The sequence below is a fragment of the Sinocyclocheilus grahami genome, unplaced genomic scaffold (genome assembly GCF_001515645.1).
Source record: "Sinocyclocheilus grahami isolate Dianchi unplaced genomic scaffold, SAMN03320097.WGS_v1.1 scaffold410.1, whole genome shotgun sequence".
NCBI lineage: Eukaryota > Metazoa > Chordata > Actinopteri > Cypriniformes > Cyprinidae > Sinocyclocheilus > Sinocyclocheilus grahami.
The window spans coordinates 1,766,093-1,791,427 of NW_015505589.1; the positions used below are offsets into that span (position 1 = coordinate 1,766,093).

The 25,335-nt window shown below is 36.8% G+C and overlaps 1 protein-coding gene across 1 annotated transcript; it reads right to left on the reverse strand.

Moving 5' to 3' along the window:
• LOC107550923 (leucine-rich repeat-containing protein 75B-like) lies at positions 1–25,335 on the reverse strand. The gene is made up of 6 exons (XM_016232371.1): positions 24,796–25,335; positions 15,180–15,308; positions 14,205–14,257; positions 1,588–1,933; positions 403–604; positions 1–240 (listed from the first exon to the last, which is right to left on the reverse strand). The coding sequence occupies exons 1-6, from the start codon at positions 25,066–25,068 to the stop codon at positions 233–235; spliced, it is 1,011 nt and encodes a 336-aa protein (XP_016087857.1). The 5' UTR covers positions 25,069–25,335; the 3' UTR covers positions 1–232.

Genomic DNA, 25,335 nt, shown 5'->3' on the forward strand with positions numbered 1-25,335 from the left:
TCATTCGTGACCGAAGAGGGGCGTAAGAAAGCATCTTTTACGCGACTCTCTGTGGCCCCCACCAATGAACCCCCACCTCGAGTCAAGGAGCGTCATCTGCCAATACAGTAAGTCAATGGTGAAGCTTTGAGAGAATTTCAAACCAGCGTGTTTCACCGTTTGCCGTGTTCAGGTGGTTAGTTGGCTCTTTAAATGTGATGCTGTTGGTTCACACATAACCACAATGGGAAGGTCATGGAGCTGCAGTGGAGGAGGGAGATGGTAAAAGGTGTTGATTGGGAGAAATGGTACTGAGAGAAGAGAGATCTCTTGCCTCCGCTCTCCCGTTCTTTCTTTATCCCATCGTCAGGTGACAATGATCGTGATTGGTTCACCTCTCACAATGGTGCAGGGTAAAACTACCTGAACTTTTCTGTTCCCCGATGCTCCATGGCTCCAGATCCTCTTCCTCATCATCGTCTTCATCCTCCTCTTCTTCATAGTGGCTGGGTTCTTCAATGGAGCTCTCCATGTGGTAGCAATAGGGCTGACCCTCTGTGTACTCATAGATGGTGGGCAGACTGCCCTTTAGACTACAGCGTCGCCGTAGGGCCACCAGAAGAGGCTGAGAACAGAGTAGAAACAATTTAAAAACTTTTGAGTTACATTTACCTACAGATAATATCTGAAGAATGTCTATTGTCTGGATGTGGGTTACAGAAAATCATGGAGTCTCCTTAAATTTATTTCTTATATTAGATGAGATACCAGCAGTACTTGAATGATCATCTGTTACTTAACATTGAAAGTTGGTTAAAAAGTTCTAAAATTATTTGAACAAAGAAAATATTTCGACAAAGGTCAAACTAAATGAGAAGTGTACAGTAAAAATATTGGTAACGCACTTCACAATATAGTTCAATTTTTTTACATCAGTCAATGCATAAGGTATCATGAACTATCAAAAAGCAACAAAATGTATTAATCTAGGTCAATTCTATTGATAATTGTTAAATCATGTTTATTTATAAATGCATTATATATATATATATACGTGCATACACATCGTAAAATGTATACTGTAGAAATGAACAGGAACCAATAAAAATGATGTATAAGTATTGTTCATTGTTAGTTCAGGATACATAATGCACCAACTACTGATAACACATTGATGCTTTTCTCCTCAGGGAAAACTAGTCCCATCCAAATAGGACTTTAATCAACTGGTTCACCCTGCCAGTTGAAAATGGTGAGTGAAAACATATAAAACAAATATTTATCTTGCATAAACTGATTCATCCAAGTAGAACATGTTCCTGGATCAACATCCTTGATGTTCTTGGTACAACATTACAATCAGCCAATAATATTTTATGTTTTGGGTCTCTGAATTAGCCTCAAAAGTAAGGCTATGACTGTTTGTCAGCGAATATTGCTCCAGGAGCATCAAGTATGTCCTACAAGGCTAATCCATGTTGTACCTCTTATAAAGTAGGCAACATGTCTTGTAGTACAACCGTGTTTTACCCAAAATAAAGCATTTATCTCAGTGTAATTATTACAATAAGGGGAACTGTAATTGATTTTAAGATTCTGTTGTTTTACCTGTGGCATGGTAAATATGTCCACGTTGTTGCCCAGGTCAGCCCAGGCAAGACAACTGAACTTCTTGGAATCTTTGAGGGCTTCAGTCAGATCTTTAAGGATGCCAAGAGTCAGACGGTTCCCATTGAGAGCCAGTGTTGTGAGTTTGAGCAATGCACCCAGGAAGGGCAGAAGTAGACGTAGGCCCTCGTCCCGGAGCTCAGTGAAACTAAGATCTACGGATATCACAGCGCCCCCACTGGTCTGGAGGTAATACGCCACATGCCGTATGTCGCGAGTTGATAAAGGGATGCCAGACAGGTCCACAGAGTCACTGCAGAGCTTCTTCTGAAGTGTTGTTTTAAGACTAAAAAGTGAAAGAAAAAAAATGATACACTGAGGAATTCAATGAGAAAACTAAAAACAGATATACAAGCATTGGGGTGATTTGAACTGTAAATCTGATCATTTATAACAAATAAGGAAGTGTTGTAGCTTTAAGAAAATAGGATTTGGATTTTTGGTCTTTATTGAAATTATTGAAGCAGTTACTTTTCAGTACTTCAAATTACAGGAAAAAGGATAAGAAGGCTGCTGTGGTGGGGGAAGAGTTTGGGATAGTTTTGCGCTCAAACTCATCCTTTGCCTTTGGAATTTGATTATTTCATAATCGTATGCAAGTAATTTTACTCTCTAGTACATTAGTGTGATTAAAGAAGCAGCTTTTCGGAAGAACACTGCAGATATAAAACAAGAAACAGGAATAAAGAACTGAGTACACAGTCTGTTATTGATTGTCATCTGTCTTTGCCAAGTCGTGAGAAGCATGAGTTGCCACTATCTATGTAAATTGCATCTTTATTGTATCTATACTGATAAACATCTATTCAGTGAATATTATCCTTTGCAATTATTTGTTCAACGACTTAGAGTCATGCACTCTCAGAAAAAAAAACTGTCACTTGGGCAATACCCTATAAGGTACAAAAGCTACATATTACCTTAAAGGTACATATTAATATTTTAAACGTACATATTAGTAGGCCTACTTTAAAAGTACATATTAGTACCTAAATTGTACATATTAGTATTTTTTGAAAGGGTACCGCCCCAGTGACTATTTTGTACCTCTTTTTTGACCACAAATTGGTCATGTCTTGTCTTTGCCTAACTGAACCTTCTGTTTCTTCTTTTTGAGTCATTATTTGGTGAATGTTTAGTCTATTTGCAAGGCACAAACAATTTTCAGCATGAAAAGTCTTCTCAGGTACTCTGTGATGCATAGTAGTCTCATGAATCAGTAATCAGTGACTTCCTCGCACGAGTTCATGCTTCTAATTTATGCATGAACATATGGGATGTCTTTGAGTATGCAAGTCAAATACTGTACATAAGAACATAGATGTACTGTACCAAAGTAGCACTGGGGAAACATACAGTCTGTAAGAGGAGATAATATTAGAGCTCTATAAGAGACTGATAAAACCTCCTAAAGTATGATTTTTCTTCTCAAACCATTTCTGAAGTAAGGTTCATAGTCAGAGTTCACTATTGTTCTGCCAAATACTGGATCCCTGCCGCTGGTGAAAGCTGCTGTTATGATTTTTGTTTGTTTGTTTCTTATGATGTTTGCAGGCAGCAGACAGAATCAGTGCCTTTCTGCTCACCCAAAATAAATCTTTTTTACACTCTCAAAACAGTTCCAATGAACAGTTGATAAGACATCCATATTTAGTTCAAAGTCTAGCATTCAACTGAACTGTACTTTTTAGATTTGAATATTAGACTAATCAAAGCCTGCTCATCTGAATGGAAAAGAACAGGATTATACAAAAAATACAAAAAGATAAGAATGTTCATTAGGAGGTGTAATTCAATACAAAACATACTTTCCCAGTCTAATTTGCAAAGTTAAACAAGTAAGCCATTCCCTTATGAAAAAGAAGTGCACTTATAATTGTAATGAATGTGCAGTTGTACTTAAACTCTTAGAAGTTTCAGATAATATAATATTAATGAAACAAAAGGCCATTGTACTTAAAGAGCATACAATTTAAAACTGTATTTATTAACAAACTTGTAAAAAGTGCAATTTGTAATGTGAGAATAAAAGTTTTTTTAAGTACATTTTAAATTATTTGGCTTTAATCTTTTATTGTGTTTTACAGACATGCAATTATTTTGACATGTTGACTAACATACTATACTAATATAACATACTAAGCACCTATAAAGTACTTATTTATATTTTTAACTGTTTTCTGATATTACAGTGCATTTACTTTACATTTACTTCACTAAATGGCAACTTAATGCATTTCCATTTAATTTACATAACATGCAATTAAGTGTCTGAAAACATTACATTCATTTCACCATTAACTAAATATATTATTTCCATAATAAGTACTCTTTTTAAAGGCATGCTAAAGTGTACTTTCACAAGGGTTTCTCAGTGTCTCTGTGGTGCCTATAAAGAACTGATCAGTTTGTATGAGGATCTAGACTAGCGTGACAACCAAAAATATGAGTCTGGGGCGTGGCTATCTATTTGGTTGACCAATGGCAGATGGGGGCATGTTCAGGAACCCTTTTTTAAAACATTATTTTTCCAATTCCATTTGGTGCCAGTAATGGTACCAAAATTATACGCTTCACCTTTAAAACCAACTAAAATGTTTATGCTTACACAAGATACTTTTATTTATTTATTTTTTAAATGAAGTGAATATCAGGAAAGATGCTCCTGTCAAAAGAGTAGCGTTCCTCCCCACCTCAGTCCTCTATCCAGCACCATTTCCATCTCTGTGCCAGCGTGTGTGCTTCATTTTGACCCGGTTCCATTAACAGGATCAATAAAATGCAAACACAGACATACATCCACTTGAAAATCACTCAGCTCCACAGATGTACATGATACTTTCGTCATGATTTGGGTCACATGGTAACAATGAAGAGATTGAAATGGAAATAGGGATGGTCCTGTAATATATAATGCCACACTAACCACAGGACAGAGATCAAAAGAATACTCATTTGCTGAGGAAGCACACACACATATACACCCACACTGAGATGCAAATGTATTATTAAAATCCTCTCAAAGGCTGATATCTCCTCATGAAATCCCACTGACAGTCTTCCTCTATTTTCCTATGACTGGTAGCAGGTGGCATCGCTCTTCTGTGTTTGGGACCCAATTCAATTTATTTGCCAAATATAACTCCAGGTCCAAACCCCCTGGGGATTGTGCTGTATACGAGTATCCACAGGCTTTATTTTGACATACAGTGGTTCTTTTAAGCTTGCTGCCTCATTTTTGCTAACTCACACGGCAATCTGCTCTGCCTTTAAACAGTGACATTTGAGGGATCTTTGTGATTAAATAGCAATAGGTTGGCCCATGAAAAGACTGCGTGCTTTGATGAAATGCTGAAGAATTTCTTTGAAGATGCTTTAGGGATCAATTTAGATAAAAAGTCAGCAGGGAGGTGCTTTTGAGAGAAAATTTGATTAGTCTGACCTGTCAAACTTGCTTCAGATTTGAATTATTTAAAGGCAAGGACAAATTGGTTATTCAAATTTTATTTTTTTTGCATTTTGCCATTTTAAGCATTGAAAAAAGTTAAATAAAAGTAAAAAAAAACAAAAACAAAACAGCAAAACATTTAAAGAAATAGCCCACCGAAAAATGAACATTTTCTGAAAATTTGCTCACCCTTAGATTATGTAGATGAGTTTGTTTCATCATCTGAACAGATTTAGAGAAATGTAACATTACATCACTTGCTCACCAATGGCTCCTCTGCAGTGAATGGGTGCCGTCAGAATCCAAACAGCTGATAAAACATCACAATAATCCACACAACTCCAGTCCATCAGTTAACATCTTCTGATGTGAAAAGAACTGTTCAAACCATTGCTTCTCGTTAAAATATGAGTTCTCGATCCATAATATTGCTTTCTCCACTGAAAAAGTCATTTCATCTGAATCAGGTGAGAAATCTGTTCTGATGAAGAAGCAAACTCATCTACATCTCGGATGGCCTGAGGTTGAGTTCATTTTTGGATTAACTATTTCTTTAAACATTCTTAAAACAGGATCAATTTACTTGAGGAGCACAATTGTCTACAATGTTTTGTTCTTGTTTTAAAGCGTAATCTCAATATACGTGAGATATTTTTACTGAAAAATAAGAAAAATACTGATTGATCATTTTTTAAATAGTTTTTTTGTGTGATGTGCTGTATGTTGTCAAAAGGTGAACTGTGAATTTCAGGTTGTGATACCTAAACTACAGCACAAATGTGCCATCTGTGCCACTGCAGGATGGGTAAAAGAATAATAAAAGTCATTTTAATGTGTTATTTATCTATTTATTGTTCTCGCAACCAGGTGCCAGTTTGAATTACAGTCACTTCGGGCTCACTTCACGTTCTTTGGCAACCAGCAGCTATGAGTGACATTCATTTTCCTTTCTGTCAGCTTTCGTACGATCACAGACACTAAGCATTCTGCACTCAGACGCTACCAATGTCTGTTCCCTCTGCACCACTTTTCTAGTCTACAGAAATATGTGAGTTCTGAAACACATCGAAGCATCAATAGAAAGACAAGATTGCTCAGCCCTCATTTTCTCCCTCCAGTCTTCCCTGACGTGTCTGATTCAAGCCTCACTCCATTTTGTTTGTACAGAGTCATCAATGATGCAAAATACCTCCATTATTAATTCTGGCCTAAAGGTACATTCGTCGTCTTCTCTATTTTCTTTCACTCTTTCAGTAAGTACCCTGCTGGACTTTCATCCCCTAATCCAATATTACATATCTGCTGCCAAAAAAGTTTTTAAACTGAACATAATATAACTACTTAAAATAATCACAAGCATCAATCTGCCATGAAAATCCCCCAAATGAATAGCCTCAAAGGCATAATATTATTTTGGCAGATGAGTAAACCATTGAACAGACTTTACAGAAAGTGTCTACATGCTTTTTTTTTCTACAAATGCACACTTTGCATTAATTATTATGCTAAATTGACAGTCCAACTAAATATATCACAATTACAGATGTAAGAGGGAAGGATATTTCCATATTATTCTGATACCTCTGGCAAGAAGAATTCACTGAATCTTTTCTGCTTTACTGGCATGTTACACAATCAGTAATCAACAGGCTCTTCTCTTCTCGCTCATCCCAAATTGCTTCATTTAAGGTATAAAATCGCCCTTTTAGCACCTATGTCAATCTGATTTTGATCACAAAGGGTTGAAAAGAGGCAAGCAGCATAGCTTAACGTCTCCCTAATCATGAACAGCTTGTTCATTAAAAAGCAAATATGCAAATCTGAACAAGAACACAAAATTGTATTCTAGCATTACTGCAAAATCCTCATTTAAATATGAATTTCTCGTTCAGTAATCTGTCTAAATGAACAAAGGAATAAGGGAAGTGTTGTCTAATATGCTAATGAGAGGCACAAGAAACCAACTAACTGCTTCAAGCTATAGCTGATAGCATCTTAAACACAACCACACATAAAATGACTTTATGGTAATGCATATGTGTGGAGTCAACTGTTACTTTTGTGCATACAGCTTCATCATCTGTTAGACTTTTGTCTAGAAATTGTTCTGCTTTGGCAGTGAAAAGACCTACACGGTTGTATGGCAGTCAAGCATGACAAGAAGCTAGTGTTAAGACCCTGAGAATGTTAAAGTACTGCGGGTTGTTGTCATCGCACACTGCAACTCTCTACATTCCCATGAAATTCTATGAAAAAAGACAAATCAAAAAGTAATCAAAATATTTCTGTCAGTGTGAAAAAAAAAAATTAAGCTTCTTTTCTGGATTTCATAGAACTGTTTATGCCTAAATATTCTATATTAAAAGAAAGAGACAATTTGGCACAACAATATACATAAAACAAAATGCATTTGATTTATTAATGTATTTACATTATTGTACATTATATTTGTAAGTGAATTAAAATAATACATTACTCTTGCACTTTAGGGTCAGTACGTTTTTTTGGAAAGAAATCAATTTTATTCAGTAAGGATGCAATAAATTTATCAAAAGTGACAGTAAAGATTTAGAATGTTGCAAAATATTTGCATTTCAAATAAATCCTTTTGAACGTTCTATTCATCAAAGCACAAAATGCTCATATTAGACTGATTTCTGAAGGATCATGTGACATTGACGACTGAAGTAATGGCTGCTGAAAATTTAGTTTTACCATCACAGGAATACATTTCAACTTAAATATACTAAAATAGAAAAAAAATGTAATTTTAAATTGTATTAATATTTCACAATATTACTGTTTATACTCTATTTTTGATCAAATAAATGCATTTTTTGATTATTGTCAGTTTAAGTGCCGGTGATGCATGTGTTGCCAAGTATTACAATGAAAACAAAACTAAAAATAAATAAAAAATAAACCGAAATTAGTTCAAATCTTTTGCAAATAAGATAAAGATATCACTAACCGTAAACTGCAACTTCCCACCTTATTAACTTTCTAAATTGTCAAATTAAGTGGAAAAGACAAGTCCAAATCTGGCAACACGATGGAGGCTGTGCCCTCACTCACAACTCTATCAAGCCTCGTTTACTCCAACAGTGAACATTTTCATACCACGGACACTGTACATTCTTGCAAACTGTCTAAACCTAATTATGCAGATACTCATATGAGAAGTTTTAAACAGCGAAGTCATTCAGAGAACAAATTTTATTTCTGAACATGAAGATAAGGTCTGGACCTTGGTGACCTCATAGCTGGCTACTTCCATTGGCATAGGCATCATTTACACCATTTTTTGGTTTATTTTTTGTCCCCATCACTTCAGAGCAGTCCTGAGTCAGTCAATCAACTGCAACAGAGATGAGTAGGAATGCTAACATAGTGTTTGTTTGTCTGACTATGATAATAGTCTACAAATGGGACAAAAAATATAAAAGAATCTCCAGTGCAAAGCAAACATGGTTGTGAGTGTGATTATTTAGCAAAACCTGTTCACAAGAAGTAAAGCCGGTTTTCCGGGGTCTGTTCTTCATCCCTGAATGGGTCTGAAAGGGTCTGAGAGGTGACAGATAATGCAGAGGATACTGAAAGCTTAAAACCAACCAAGCAGAATGAGTGACAGTGAAAAGGAAGACAAGAGGAAAAGAGTGGTACAAAGACATGTCTCCCACCGCCGTTGACATGGCAATAGCTGTTTTCTACCTGAGTGGATGCTTTTACACCTTTGATCAGTGTGAGATTCAGACTCACACTTACCTCCAGGAGCAGATGCTGGTCTGTCTTTCTATGAAGGCCTGCAAATATCACTAACACATCGTGGCCTTAACTGAGCACAGGTATAGAACACACAGAAGTAGAAACACTGACAATTACATGCCATCTGAGAACAGAATCACTACCTGCTGAAATTCAAATCACAAATACGGGTTTGAAACCACATGAGGGTGAGCAAACAATGACAGAATTGTCTTTTGTTTGTGTAAACTAATTGTTAAAGTCTCTGGCATTTCAGATTTACCACTGAGAACTAACCCCTAGTAATCTTTCATGTGTCTCCACTAGAGAGTTTCAGATAAGATCTCAACAGTGTCACAAACTGTTCATATTTGCAGAGATATCAATTCGCAATCCAAAAAGATTTGAAACAGGCACTGAAGCATTGCTAATCAAATTCTTCCAAAAGCAGATTATCTAGATTCTAGACCATGCAATCCATAATAGGTTTATAGCTTGAAAGTTGTATGCAGAGAAATTCCTGTTCAGTCTGCAACTTTTTGGAAACTTTTTGCTCATATTTTAGAAGTTTCATTTTGTTTGGCTAAAGTGCAAACAAAAGCCTTTCCACATAAAGTGGCAACTCATTTTAATATATGAACACATAATCATCAAGTCGTGATCTCTCATAACGTTAGTGCCTAATTACTAACCAGTCACATGAATAATATTCATAAGCTAAGCGCATAAGTTTTATGCAATCACTTATTCTCTTAGTTCATGGTGTTTATGCCTTGTTGATTAGGAAAACATTCAAGTTTTGTTGGGTAGCTCTCTTAGAGTGTCTATTAGTTGTTACACTATCTACGTTTCAAATGTGCAGTGTAAAAAGGAGCAAATCCAAAATAATTTAGAATGACAGAACTGAGCAAATGTGAAAATTGCAACACACATTTGTGATTCAGACTGTTTAAACCTTGCTCATTAGGAGTGGTTGTCATTGCCGTACCTTTACTTACACTACCGTTCATAAGTTAGGTGTCAGTAAGACATATTTTTAAAGAAATTAATATTTTTATTCAGCAAGGATGCATGAGACAGCCAAAAATGACAGTAAACATATTTATAACATTCAAAAATTATTGTTAATGTTAATTTGAGCAGAATTTTTTTTATAATTTGATATACAGCACCGTTGTGCTACGGGTGTCCCGAGTTCGAATCCCAAATCGAAGACCTTTCCCGATCCGCCCCACTATTTCTCTCCCACTTTGCTTCCTGTCAGCTGTGATCTGTCCTATCATAATAAAGGTGAAAAAAAATGCCAAAAATAAATCTTTAAAAGAAAACTGTAATAATGTCACAATATTGCTGTTTTTATTGTATTTTAAATCAAATAAATGCAAGCTTGGTGAGCATAAGAGACATAAAAAATCTTACCAATCCCAAACAATTGAACGTTCAATTGATACGTCATTGCATTCATGTGCATCCATATATGTGATCAATTACAATACTCAGTCACTGCAAAAACACATTGCAAATAGAAAATGTTGATGCAAGGGAAGTAGAATTAATTGTGCATCCCTAATACATGTGAAAGCAAAAATGGCTGACTGACCGATTGTGTTTGTGTATGTCTGAGCATGCATGTGTGCAGTCTGGATAAACCAGACAGTCACACAGTCATCAAAGACAGTCACAAACAATTGAACGGTAGTAATTTAAATACCTCTTCATCATTGCATTCATGTGCATCCATATATGTGATCAATTACAATACTCAGTCACTGCAAAAACACATTGCAAATAGAAAATGTTGATGCAAGGGAAGTAGAATTAATTGTGCATCCCTAATACATGTGAAAGCAAAAATGGCTGACTGACCGATTGTGTTTGTGTATGTCTGAGCATGCATGTGTGCAGTCTGGATAAACCAGACAGTCACACAGTCATCAAAGACAGTCGCTTTATACTGCCAATCAAACACATGAGGGTGTCAGAAAGATCCTATTTCATGCAGATTCTCCACAATGCCTGTTTGACACTCCTGATCAAGCCCCAAGAATCTGCACATAAAAGAACCAGCACAACACGAAATCCTGCTTCTTTCATCGCCTCTTAGATCTCTCTTACTCCCTACATGTAGCATTGTCAGACCGTTCTGCTCTCTCTTTCCTATCGAGTAACACACCGTGATGTTACATTAATCATTTTACCCACTCTATAATTACATTATCTTCAGTCGCCATCCATGCAAGTTAAACCCCAATAAAAGTCTGAGGATGTCTCTATAAGAGACGAGCAAACTAATGCAGATCCATCAAAAGTGAACAGACACATATAAATCTGTCAATTAAAATATAATCAACCCTCTTTCTCATTTAGTTTTTCATTTTCATGTAAATGGAGCTGGATTACGGTGATATGACACCTAATAGGACCAGAAATCATGAAATGAAAAATAGCGAATAAAGGGGCACACATACGATGTAACCTATAAAATATCTCAAGATATATCCTCTGAAAATAAGTCTCAAATCGCAAAGCATCAAGTAAATGCATCTTTTAGGTATTTTACTGAAAAAAGACAAAAATATTGATTCAGAACAAACACTTTTTCTCCATTTCTGAGGTTCGCTGTCTTGTTTTATCTTGTCCTTTGCTCTAAGGCCATACCCTGTTTCTTCATTTCTTTCTCAGACTCTTTTGAAGAGCGCGTTCCTTGTGCTGTGTCTGGTTTCTGTAGTGTAGAGCAGCAGGGACCTGCAAACTCTCTGTTTGTCAGATTGACTTATATGAACACAAAGGGAGCTCTAGGGAGAGTATAACAGATCCTCCGCAACAGGGCTCCTAAACCTGAGCTACAGACACACACACACTGCAGAGCAATCTTCTCTGAATCTCTAATCACACAGAAGGTTGGCACCACTGCCAATAAAGCCAAATTAGATGAACTTGCACACACATAAAACTCTTACTAACAGAAAAGTATCAAAAGAATCATGGTAATACCATGTTTTTGGACATCTTTATAGTAAGTTTTTTTGACATGTATTCTTTGAAGTACCTTGAGTACCATGTAAATAATAAGGCACGTGCATATGTTAATCAGTAACACATCAATAACAGCCTATATATAAATTTACCATGATATTACACTGTTAAAAACGAAACATTTAATAAATTATGTTAAAAATTAAATAACTTGCAAAATATTTTACATAATTTCTTCAGCAAGAATTACAAATGTATAATAAATATAATATTATATAATATAATACAAATTAGTATAAATTAATAATATGTTTACATAATGCATTACCCACCATAATACCATGTTTTTTAAACATGTACCATGGTATTCTTCAAAGTATCTTGGAGTGCCATGTAAATAATAATGCACTTGCATTTGTTAATCATGCATAAGTACCACTGTAAGGCTGTATAACAGAGCCATAGTATTACATTGTAAAAAAATATATAATATAATATAATATATTATAATATAATGTTTGTACCATTCTTTAGATATGTACCACCATAATATTATATATTATGCTACAATATAATTTTAACTATATGTGGCACACACCAATATATCTTAACCTGTGTTCATTTTTGTCTGGTTTTGAACATGAATCTAACTAATTTAGTTAGGTTTATATATATAAAACAAAAAATTGTGCATGACAAGATATATTCTCTGAAAGTCTTAATATATCATGCAAATTTGCTTCTCAAGTAAATGTATCTTGTTTTAAGTATTTTTTGTATGTCTAGATATTTTAGTGGACCAAAATATTGATTAAGAAAAAGATTTTTGGCAGTGAACCATTTGATAGCATCACTGAACTATTGGAACTGCCACATTATTTCTCATAAGCGATATGACCTTGTTTCAAAATGACCAGTACTGTAACACTTGCTTCTGTTTAGCGACCCTGCATAATACATGAGAACTGCAGTGTGAAAATACCCTTCTCTCTCTGTGTCTCTCATCCACTCATTGCTTTATCCTCCCCTGAGAGCCTAAAGGTAATGGAGCAGAGCAGCATGGTTAATTCGGAATGTGGAAAAACTGTTTTGAGTAGAGGCAATGGATTCAGGGCGCATGTAATGGCCATGTGGGTGGAACGCATACATACACACATCTATCCGCTTTTCAACAAACACAAAATATGTGAAATATATTCTGCAACCATTGACTGATGCTTGTTTAACACCCTGCAAACTGGCTGCTCTAATGAATTTAATTAATCAAGTGAAGTGAACAGGTTTATGTTGGATAAATAAAGTTCAGGTCAAACTTGTGGAGCATTATACACCCAAGTCACAAAGGGCATTATGGCTCTCTCTACAGACAGCACTATCCATATCCAGCAGCAGTGCTGGTAAAAAGACTCTACCAATCAATAGCAGAGATGGGGGGCTGAGATTAATGGGCTGGCGGTGGCAGGCCAAACAAGCTCTAATTTGTTACACTCATCTATAATCACACTGTCAGAAACTGCTACCAGATTTCTGCTCAGTAAATCATGGAACAGATCAGCAGTTTATGCAAATTTTTGAAGATTTTCAAGGTCCTAGAAAAGAAGGAATGGCAAAAAGATGTGTTTTTATGTAAACTCATAATTATGGTAGCACTTCAGTATAGGGAACACTTATTCACTATTAACTATGACTTTTCCCTCAATAATTTCCTAATTTGCTGCTTATTAATAGTTAATAAGGTAGTTGCTAAATTTAGGATTAGGGATGTAGAATAAGGTCATGTAGAATAAGGCATTAATATGTGCTTAATTACTACTAATAAATGGCTAATATTCTATTTATATGCAACTAGTTAAGAGACCCTAAAATAAAGTGTTATCATAATTATAATAGGTAATTAATCTCAATTAGTAACTTAGTATCCCATCATTTTGATTTTTTTATCTTATGACTTTTTAATGCAATAATTCTGACTTCTAACTTACATTCTCATAATTTTGCCTTAGTATCTCATAATTGCAGCTTTTTCTATAATATCCACTTTGTCATAATTATGACTTTTTTCATAATTAAAACTTTCCATCTTATAATGTATGACTTTTCATATCATAATTTTAATGTCATACTTATGTCGTATATTGTAATTTCTTCTTGATGTCATAATTGTGACTTTTTATATGATAATTTCTACTTTTTATGTCATAATTATGAATTTTTATCTCATAATTTCAACTTCTTATGTCATAATTATGTCAGTTGTAAAGTTTTTATCTCATACTTATGATTTTTTGTTCATATGTGACTGAAATGGGATTTCATAGTATTGAATCCTGTGCAATGGCATCGTACAGTTGTGTCCAGCACGAATTTGTGTCCGTTTCTATATCATTACCTAATTTGCATAATTCCTTTAGTGAACTGGGTATCAGTGGGCACAAATCCCACCTGAATGTCTGCCACGCACAGAGCCTTTTTTGGCAGCCATCTCTCTGATATAATCAAATTCAGCCACGGTCACTTGCAAAGCAGGTCAGACTGAAGCGTGCAGTTTCCTAGAGTCAGTTTACTTACAGTCCTGTAGTCTATACTGAGTGTCAAACTGAGCTGAATCTTTAGATGAGAATGTACATCTCCTTTATGAACCACCTCCTCATGACTCTGACAGATGCACAGCAAGATCTCCATCTAATTTAATGCATCTTCTCCTATACTCCGAAGCAGCCTCATGGGTTCAGCAGCTGCATTAATCATTATGAGAAGAAGAAAAATTCTGCATGCTATTATAGACCATCTTTAATAGACAAGAATGATAAGCAAGCAGACTCTAGTTTTCATAGAACTGCTAGTTTCTATTGTGCCCCACAGCTAGTATGGCTTACAAATCAAGACTTCAGCAGGAAAAGGAAATCGGTCTCGATGGAATGGCCTGTGGTGCTGATTCAAAGATCCTATATAGCTGTTGGGCTGACTTAAGGCGCACAGATGCTTTGCTGATCTTCAATCATATCGTACTTTCAGCATATCAGCGAATTCAGACACAGTGGTCAGATAACACTCTGAATATCTTTCAAAGAATTTATTCCTTTAAGAAATGGTTGTGATGCAAGTTGTTAAAATAACAACTGACGTCACTCAAAAACAACAGTAGTTTGAGTTTATCCAGACCTGAGCTTAAAAGTTGATTGAAGAGAATTAACTCAACTTCTGCTTGATGCATGCAGGGTTTGAAATAAATACATGAAGAAACACAAACTAGACATCTTAGGACAACTAATCACTATACGCAAACACGTTTCTTTTCATTTACTTTAATTAGCAATCAATGAAGTGAAGAAATTACACGCTGAAGTGAAGCTGAATGACTCACCTTCTTTGGGCACTGCATGTCTCTAGCCAGGCTCAGCAGGAGCTCATGAGATATGGGGTCCACCAGGTTTAGAAAGGATGTGTTCTTATAGAGGATATCATTGAGTGATGTACCCTCTAATCCCAGGTCCTGAAAAAGAAAAAGATAGAAAGAGAGCACATATTATCAGTCCCTCACTCAAGCTGCCTTTTCTGGCAATTTCATGATGTACTGTATGGCTCTGAATGCTTATTTTTGTCCTTTTTCATATTGGTAATGCCAGGGATTTATGCTGAAATCTATATCCATATAGGTAGTTAGGTACACAAGTTACTATCTTGATTGCTATCTGTATGGAAGCTAAGATAACAAGGGGCCACATTTACTAATAATTTCACACAATTTCCTTATTTATGTGTGCAACAGTTGGTGACTCTAAAATCAAAGTACAACAACTAGTTTTTGTATTGGTTGGGAGTATGTACTGTAAGTTGGGTTGCTCTTTAGAATTTGCTGGGCCGATGTTCGCGCATTGTTTGGGGGGAAAAATTATGCAAATGATGTATCAGTATTTCTGCCTGAATTAGTCCATATGCAAGAGTTTGCACAAATACAGTATGTGCGTATACTTTTATCTGGAACAAAAACATTTGGATATTGCCAATTAAAATGAAATTTGAATTTAAACGAAGCATTAAAATGAAACTCATTTTATAATAATTTAATTTCACTAAAATAAATAACGAAGTTAGAAAACACTCTAATGTATTTACTGTAACTGAGACAAAAACATATTGAAGAATAGCAGAATTTAACTAAAAAGTCTGCTTAAAAAAAAGAGACTTTGCAATGAAGTTTTCTACTTTGAAATAGTTAATACCAAACATCTCTGGTCTCTTTTTAAAATGATTATAGACCCCAATGCTCAAATTTTGTAATTTTTTTAACAAACTAGCTATCAATTACATGTATGATTTGTGATTTTACTGACTTCAGAGAACACTGTCCATGTCGCCAAGACCCACTATTATGGCTTTAATGGGCCTGACTATTTTATTCTTTCTCTTCTTTTAAAGTCCTACAGACACTAATTTTATCACTTAAAACTTTGATAATCAAAATAGCATATTTAAATGTTTTTCCCAAGAAAATAATTTCCTTATGTCTTAAAATTACTTGAATATAATTTTAAACCCGTACCTTATTGAGTTTACAAGGCTCTATGAATATGCAAATTAGTCCCCGCCTCCACTCAATCACACCTGCTCTACTTTCACTCTACTTTACTACTTTCACTTTAACTGAAGCAGTAAACACTACACAATGGCAAGAGGCAATACTGGATAAATGATTATAGGAGAGTGAATCCGTGAGTGAAATTATTTAAATTCTGAATGGATTATAGCCTAGAATGTGCACAAAGTACGCCCAGTTTATTATGACTAAAAAGCTGTCACACATCTTAGTACATTGCAATTTCGCAAAGTTCCATTATATTCAATGAAGCATTACACTGCGCAATGAATCTCTTATTTACATAGGGGGCCCTATATCATACACCTGGCGCAATGCGGCGCAAGTGTTTTTGGTAGTTTCAGCCCGACGCAGTTCTCATTTTCCCGTCCTGCGCCGCGTTGTTTAAACAGCAAATGCATTTGCGCCCATTTGTGCGCCCATGGGCGTGCTGGTCTAAAAAAGAGGTGTGTTCAGGCGCATTGTTGGCCTCCACTCAATCACACCTGCTCTACTTTCACTCTACTTTACTACTTTCACTTTAACTGAAGCAGTAAACACTACACAATGGCAAGAGGCAATACTGGATAAATGATTATAGGAGAGTGAATCCGTGAGTGAAATTATTTAAATTCTGAATGGATTATAGCCTAGAATGTGCACAAAGTACGCCCAGTTTATTATGACTAAAAAGCTGTCACACATCTTAGTACATTGCAATTTCGCAAAGTTCCATTATATTCAATGAAGCATTACACTGCACAATGAATCTCTTATTTACATAGGGGGCCCTATATCATACACCTGGCGCAATGCGGCGCAAGTGTTTTTGCTAGTTTCAGCCCGACGCAGTTCTCATTTTCCCGTCCTGCGCCGCGTTGTTTAAATAGCAAATGCATTTGCGCCCATTTGTGCACCCATGGAAAATGAGACTCTGATTGGTTTATTGCACGTTATGCCCAAAAAACACCCATTACTCATTAAGAGAATAGGGACAACCAGTTTAGACCAGGTGCGCCGACCGTTTTCCCGTCATTAAACTAGCAAAAGTGGATTCGCCCTGAGTGCACCTGCGCCGTGCGCTTTAGACCATGCACTTAGATCGTTAAAATAGAGCCCTGTGTTTACACTTTGTTTGTTATAATGAGAGGATTTGTGAGCGTGTTGAACTCAGCGCTAAATAAAACTCCAGTGTTAGAGCAGTGAGTAGATTCTGATTAACTTCAACACCTCTGATTGGCCATTGCATTAATGAAATCAACAGATATGTCTGTGATTGGCTACAATGCTCAATGCTGCAAAAACATGTTGTAAATAGAAACCTCTGACCAATGAACGAAAAGTCCTGCCTTGTAGGTTGATGGGATTGATTACATGTCTGTGATGGTAGGAAACGGGCACTTTCAAACTGCGTTTTTGAGACTGATTTTGGTACACCACAGTTTTAAGGAGAAAATACTTAGCAGTGGTGTTGACTGATGATTTTGCACATAGTTTGTTTTCAAGCATACTAAAAACACCAGACAGACATGTAAACGTTTTTTGAATTTTTTTCACCATGGGTGGTGGTGGTGGGGCTTTAAAATCTTTGATCATTTATTTTACATCTAAATTTGGTTTTGACAGCTGTCCCAAAAAGTCAACTGGCCCTTTGGGAAAGTCCCAGTGTTGCAAAAAATCGAGAATATAACTTTCATGTATTATGCAACTTTGATTTACATAGATAAGAATAACTCTAGAATGGCAAGATTGGGGTGTTTCACTGAGACAGAGTGAGAGCCGCAGACTTTCAATAACACAGAAGGGATTATGAAACTGCCTCCATTGGGTTATTAATATTCAAAGACCAGATGCTTTTTTCTATGGTGACTTGCATATTCTGATTGGAACAGGTCTTTGCACTCAGTGCAGTTGGAGTGTGCATGCTTAAATGTGTTTAGCAGCAGGGAAGGAGATGCCCACATCTACCCACCTCTCTGTCCCCTACTCTTCTCCATCCATCCAGCACCAAACACCTTCTCTTTTTTCCCCATTCTCGTGTGCTGAATCTCAATTCCAGAGAAAAAAAGAGCACAGGGGTCATTTCGACTGCTGGAAAGACCTGCTTAGACCAGCATGAATTTCCAGAATGAATATTGGATAGCACTGGTTTGAAGGTTGAGCTTGTATCGTTTCTTTTAACCCAGGATCATTGGAAAAAACATGCCTGTGGTGACATTTCAGCAAAATGATATTACTTTCAAAGTAAAATATCCAGTGAGGCTCTAAAAGCACATACAGTTTCATCTAAAATGGATAAATGTGAATCTGGTAAAATTGTATTATTGTTGATTGTTGTACACATCATGCCAGTTCAGAAATTAAACGTCTGGTGAGTGGTGCTAAAAGGTTAATCACATTTGAAAATCCCACCCTAATTGATAAAACCAAATTAATATAGTGTTATCAGAAACAAACGTGAGTCACATTTTTCCAATGAGCCTACATTGATTTCTTTGTTACTAACTAGCAGCTACGCATTGTCTGCAAAAATGATATAAAGTCTAGTGTTTATAGGGTTAAACTGCCTGTCCGAGAAATGTAAATGTCAATAGTGTTCTATGAAATCCAGACAGCAAGTGAGCAGAATATGAAAAAAGCACATAACAAGATGTGTAGGGCCAGTTATGTGCACATACATGTCTCAGATGGTGGGCAAGATGGATGTATTTTTGTTTTAGTGAGGATGTCTAATGACGCTTATGTCTCTTTACTCTAAAAAAACATTTTATCTTAGCATGAACAACACACACCAACACAAACAAAGAAATTATAGTGAAAGTCAACTCAGATTGACCTGAGAGTTCTGGGAGACAGTAAGCAGGAGATGATGATGAAAAACCTTTTAGGATTTCAAAAGAATTCCTGTTACTGTGACTTCCAAGAATCCTAATAATATCATCTCTATGACAAGCCTTTTGAGAAAGAGATTTGAGTAAAAGACCAAGCACCGGCTGACAGCTGCCTCAAGTTATATCGTGCGAGATCTGGGGCTGTCAGCTTGTTTTTTAGATGCAGTCTGGCTAGCTGGTATCTCTAGATCCTTTATGCCAAAATAATTTTTCATCAATGTGAGATCACTATACTGTAGCTGCAGTCCTGCCACCAACTCACATCTCTGTAAGTAGTAGAGGAAAACCGGGTAAGATGCCTTCCGGAGTAAGATGTTCTCTCCTTCAATTTCCACTTGACCACAGAATTCAGTGCATTGTTTTGATATTTGAACAACTTTTGAGGGATTTATACATTTATTCTGAATGTACATCGTTTAAAAAATATAATGCATATTTAAATGATTAATGTTCAAAAACAACTCAGTTTGAATTATTATAGTTTAGTCATTTTAAGTCAAACTAATTAAATGCATACTCTAAAATAGAATATTTGATTTTGTATTTATTTCGTATTTTATATGAATTAATATTGTGTTTATTATAGTGCAGTCAAACGATTGATCGTGATTAATCGCATCCAAAATAAAAGTTTTTGTTTACATAATATATGTATGTGTACTGTGTATATTTATTATGCATATATAAATACACACACATGCATGTATATATTTAAGAAAAACATGTTACAAATACATTTAAAATATTTATACATAATATCAATTATATGAATATAAATATATACATGGAAATTTTTCAAAATATATACTTGTATGTGTGTGTATTTATATATATATAATAAATATACACCGTATACACACATATATTATGTAAACAATTTTTTTTATTTTGGATGTGATTAATCATTTGACAGCACTAGTATTATTATACTTTAAAAAACAAGTAAATATATAATACATTTCTGCAATAGAATTATTTTTCTGTAAAAATCAGATAACAGATGGTTTCCTACGGGGGGTTTCTTGCTTGGTAGGAGGTACCCAAGTTTTGTGCTGTAACAAGTATATTAGCAAATGTTTATTTCCCCTAATAATAAACTAGATAATGCATCATCATAATGCACATGCTAAATTCATATGTTGCAATTTATCATCATTTGTACATGTTTTTTTAGACACTGGTCTACTTATCCCATGTCCTCTTATCAGTTGCTTCCATGTCCACTCTAATTGTGCTAGGTCCTGTTACATGACTAGGTCTCTGAAACATGAGACCCATTTTTAATTCTCTGTTTCTTGATAATGGGAGAAAGCCTTAATAAAGACTGTGAATGCACACAGAGGACCACATCGCGGGTCTCCGGTGACATGCTTGTCGCAGCATAGGTATCCAAGACTATCTTTCTGTGTTGATTAAAAACGCTCTCTGCTCTGGGATGTCAAATTCTCAAATGTAATTAAAAGCACGTCCTGAGAGAGGGAGACAATGAAAGGAGACTATGAAAAACTGAATTAAAAAAAAAGAAAACAAAGGGATGACAATTGTCATGGTCCAGGTGTGTGGAGGCAGGTAGGATGACGAGGACGACAAGGATTCAAAATAAGGACCTTTAATGTAGCGACAACAAGGCAGAGACAGACACACACTTGGGGTAACATTCACAATAACCGACAGCACTGGAATACAAGAGACAGAAACTTATAGGGCATGCACACAGAGGACCACATCGCGGGTCTCCGGTGACATGCTTGTCGCAGCATAGGTATCCAAGACTATCTTTCTGTGTTGATTAAAAACGCTCTCTGCTCTGGGATGTCAAATTCTCAAATGTAATTAAAAGCATGTCCTGAGAGAGGGAGACAATGAAAGGAGACTATGAAAAACTGAATTTAAAAAAAAGAAAACAAAGGGATGACAATTGTCACGGTCCAGGTGTGTGGAGGCAGGCAGGATTACGAGGACGACAAGGATTCAAAATAAGGACCTTTAATGTAGCGACAACAAGGCAGAGACAGACACACACTTGGGGTAACATTCACAATAACCGACAGCACTGGAATACAAGAGACAGAAACTTATAGGGCAGATAATGAGGGGCAGACAGGTGAACACAATGAGGGTAATTAACTAATGATAAACAGGCTAAACCAACAAAAGGGGAAGAAACCACAACAGACAGTCCACAGGGGTGTTACATTTACTCCCCCCTCCCGGAAGGTGCGTCCTCGCACCGTAGAAACAAAGGGAGGGGCGGAGGGGGACAAGGCAGTGGATGTGAGATGGTGACAGGGGAAGGCAAAGGACTGGCAGGCTGAGCAGAGAGGTGGAGGTGGAGGTGGAGGTTTCGGCGGAGGATGGACTTCCAGGAGGAGGACGGCTAACAGAGTCCAGGGAGGTGACGATGGAGGCAGGAGCCAGGGAGACGACAGGAGGGAACCGGAGCAGGTGGAGCCAGGTGGGACCCTGGCCACAGCTATAATAGTGGCCCACGGTGGAGCCGATGGAGGGAGGACCCATGGAGGAGGAATGTCCACCGACTCCAGGGGGCCGACTAACGGCTGCGGAGCAGGTGGAGGAGGAGCCCGAGGCGGAGACGGAGAGCCAACGATCCAGGTGGATGCCGAGGATCCGGGGGGCCAGGGTGGAGCCGAGGGCTCTGGCGACCAAGGCGGAGGCTGAGATCCAGAGATCCGCGGCGGAGCCGGAGCGACTGAGGACCAAGGTGGAGGTGACGGGAGGAAGGAGCCCAACGGAGCTGGTAGGACAGAGAGGAACCAGGAGCCCTTCCTGGGCTTAACGAGGAATCAGGAGCCCTTCCTGGGCTTAACGAGGGATCAGGAGCCCTTCTTGGGCTGGACCAAGGATTCCACGGTCTCTCCTCCTCATGCACTGGGACCTCCGTGGTCAATTGGCCGAATAAGGCTTCAGCCCACTGCAAGGCTCGTCCAGACAGCAACGAGATAATGAACGACACCTTGGCCCGCTCAGTCACAAACAGGTGTGGCTGCATCTCCAGGTAGCGGGAACACTGCAGCAAGAACCCACTGCTGAAGGCTGCCTCACCCGAAAAGCGGGCTGGCCGGGCCATGGGACAGGCAGAGTAATCCATAAAAAAAACAAAATCAATAAAAACGGACAAAAAAAAACGGAAAAACAAACGAGGGGAAGGACGCTGCTATACTTCACTTTTTGGGTCGGTTATTCTGTCACGGTTCAGGTGTGTGGAGGCAGGCAGGATGACGAGGACGACAAGGATTCAAAATAAGGACCTGTAATGTAGCGACAACAAGGCAGAGACAGACACACACTCGGGGTAACATTCACAATAACCGACAGCACTGGAATACAAGAGACAGAAACGTATAGGGCAGATAATGAGGGGCAGACAGGTGAACACAATGAGGGTAATTAACTAATGATAAACGGGCTAAACCAACAAAAGGGGAAGAAACCACAACAGACAGTCCACAGGGGTGTTACAACAATAGGCAAACTGTGGGGGGGAAATGACATAAAAGACTGAAAACATGAGAAGAGAGCACACAGTGTGAATATTAAATACACACAAGTGACTAATAGATATAAGACCTGCTGGTACAGGCCTGTGCAACTCCTGTTCTTGATTTGTGTGGCATGTTGTACATATTAAAATGTTGACCCTCTGCGAGGTTATATTTTTACTGCTGGAATATTTCACCCCTAAACAAATTTGACAGCATATACATATAGGAATCCTTGTCATTTAAATGTATACACAAACATGCATTAATATTTTGAATGAAAGCCTTTACCTTTTCTTGTCTATCTGTAAGAAAGCTATTTCTCCTAATCTTAACACTGCATATATATATATATATAAATAAAACATACATTCTGGTAAATTATAAGAAATTCACAGTAAAATGATGTTCTCAGCATCACAGGATTGTATTTGATTTATTGATATATATGCAACCCGATTTCCTGATTTCAGACCACTATATTGCATAACTTGCATAAATTCAATACATTTTATTTAGGTCTTCACAGACAATTTTTCACAATAAATTAAATTAATAATGACCGAAAAAATTGTAGGCTGAAGCCTTTGCTTATTCCTACCTTTTATGTATTATGTATTTATCTAATGAGTGACACTTTCCTCACTGGATTTGATTCATGCAAGACAAACAGAAATAATAATATAATAATATGAGTGGTAAAATACAAGATGTGCTTTGGTCTCTCCATAATCTATGGTTAATAAACTAAAGGTAGTGTACAGTGTTACCTTGTAAAAATAAGAAGAAACATTGTTATTTTAATAAAATATAATAAAATGTGAAGCATCACATAACTTCTGGGATCCTCTTTTTACCATTTTTACTGTACAGTTACAATTTTCTTGTTACATTTAATTTAGATTTCCATTAAAAAAAACTATCCTATAAATTCATACTTCCAAACATTTTTACATTATTTTACAGTAAAATAAATACATACATTTTTTACAGTGTATGTACATGAAAATATGTTTGACCCTTAAGCTATATTATACAAAAAGTTTTGGTTTCAGAATTCTTGTTTTTCTCACCATTTATTGAAATATCTTTGATAAGCCAGCAAGCAACAGATCCATTTATAATTCTTGGCAGATGCTTTCTAATCAAAACAACAGATGAAAATCAACAGTAGCCAATTCATATGAGCAAGGCAACAGCATTTGGAATGAGGGAATAAGCAGCTGCAAAGACGAGAACAAAGACGAGCGAGAGAGCGAGAGAGAGAGAGAGAGAGAGAGAGAGTTTTATAGAGTTGTATGGATGTATCTTTAGGTTGGGACTGTTTTTTCAGCTACTTGCCAAGGCAACATTTCTCATTATAATTGAGTTTGACTTGATGTGCTAACTAATATAACTAAAACTGGAATGAAATTAATAAAAACTTGACAGAGTTATGACAATCTAAACAGGTCCTTTTTGTTTGATGGTTTTCTTATCACATGACAACAAAATGGCTTCATGCATGCTGGTTACATGCTTTGATTAGGGTAAACAAGTTTGGCAGATATGAATAATATATTTTTTAAAGTGCTTATTTTACATATATATCATATTATAATATTACTTTTAATATTTTAATTATTATGAACAACATAATAAAAAAAAATTTTTTAATTAAAAACATGTATATTAATTTTTTTTTTACCTTAAGACAGTTACACCACTTTGGCTTTGCACACTTTAAACCCCCAAAAATATAAAAAAATATTTTTTTTTATTCAGAAATTGTAAACATGTTGACCATATTACAGGAATTTTCAAGATTTCTACATGAATTGCACTTTATGATCATGTCTTTGTGTGTTCTACTGATGCATCTGTGCAATATTTGTGTCAGTGATTGCAACATGCAGTGCCAATAAAGCAGAGAGAGAGCGAGAGAGAGAGAGAGAGAAACTCATGCATTTTTTACAGCTGTCTCTATTAGATGCACATGTTTATTAAGCACTGCAGGACATTTATTTCCCTCACCTTCCTCAACAGTTTGAGCACGTCCGTCGCGTCTTCTCTCTTCCTCTCCCGAAGGAGCTTCTGAATCTCTCGGACCCAGGCGACTCGTCTGACATACGGGCTGTGGTTGGCTCTCCTCAGCATCCCCGGCAGCTTATCCGACCTGGGCATCAGGGATGTAAACAAGAAGTCTCCGCTCCGATCGCTTTCTCCCGTACTGTCGAGATGTTTCCGTCGCCTCCTTGAAAAATTCTCGTTGTCGAGACTGTTTTGGCGGCTGAGCCTGGAACCCATGATCTCAATTACGTTGAAATCACAAATGTTACAATAAATACTACCCTTTTACGGCGTAACCATGGCAGCCTGGACGATAACGCCCAGAGGTTTCCACATCGGTCCGAACTTGGGTAGCACGTACTCGCTCTGCTTACAGTCAATGTCCTTTGTGAAATCCACTCGACGACACAAGTAGTAGTTTTAGCTGCAGAAATGTCAGTGTTTTGTTCTTTATCCCAGCTCTCGCACCCTCGTATTTGTGTTTGTTGTCAGTAGGACACGTCT

Excerpts from the sequence above, each read along its gene's own strand:
- LOC107550923 (XM_016232371.1), bottom strand. The coding sequence starts at position 25,068 with ATGGGTTCCAGGCTCAGCCGCCAAAACAGTCTCGACAACGAGAATTTT. Across the intron at positions 15,309-24,795 it reads TGCTCAAACTGTTGAGGAAG|GACCTGGGATTAGAGGGTAC; the intron begins GTGAGGGAAATA and ends TTTCTTTTTCAG. Across the intron at positions 14,258-15,179 it reads ACATGCAGTGCCCAAAGAAG|GTGGGATTTGTGCCCACTGA; the intron begins GTGAGTCATTCA and ends GCAGACATTCAG.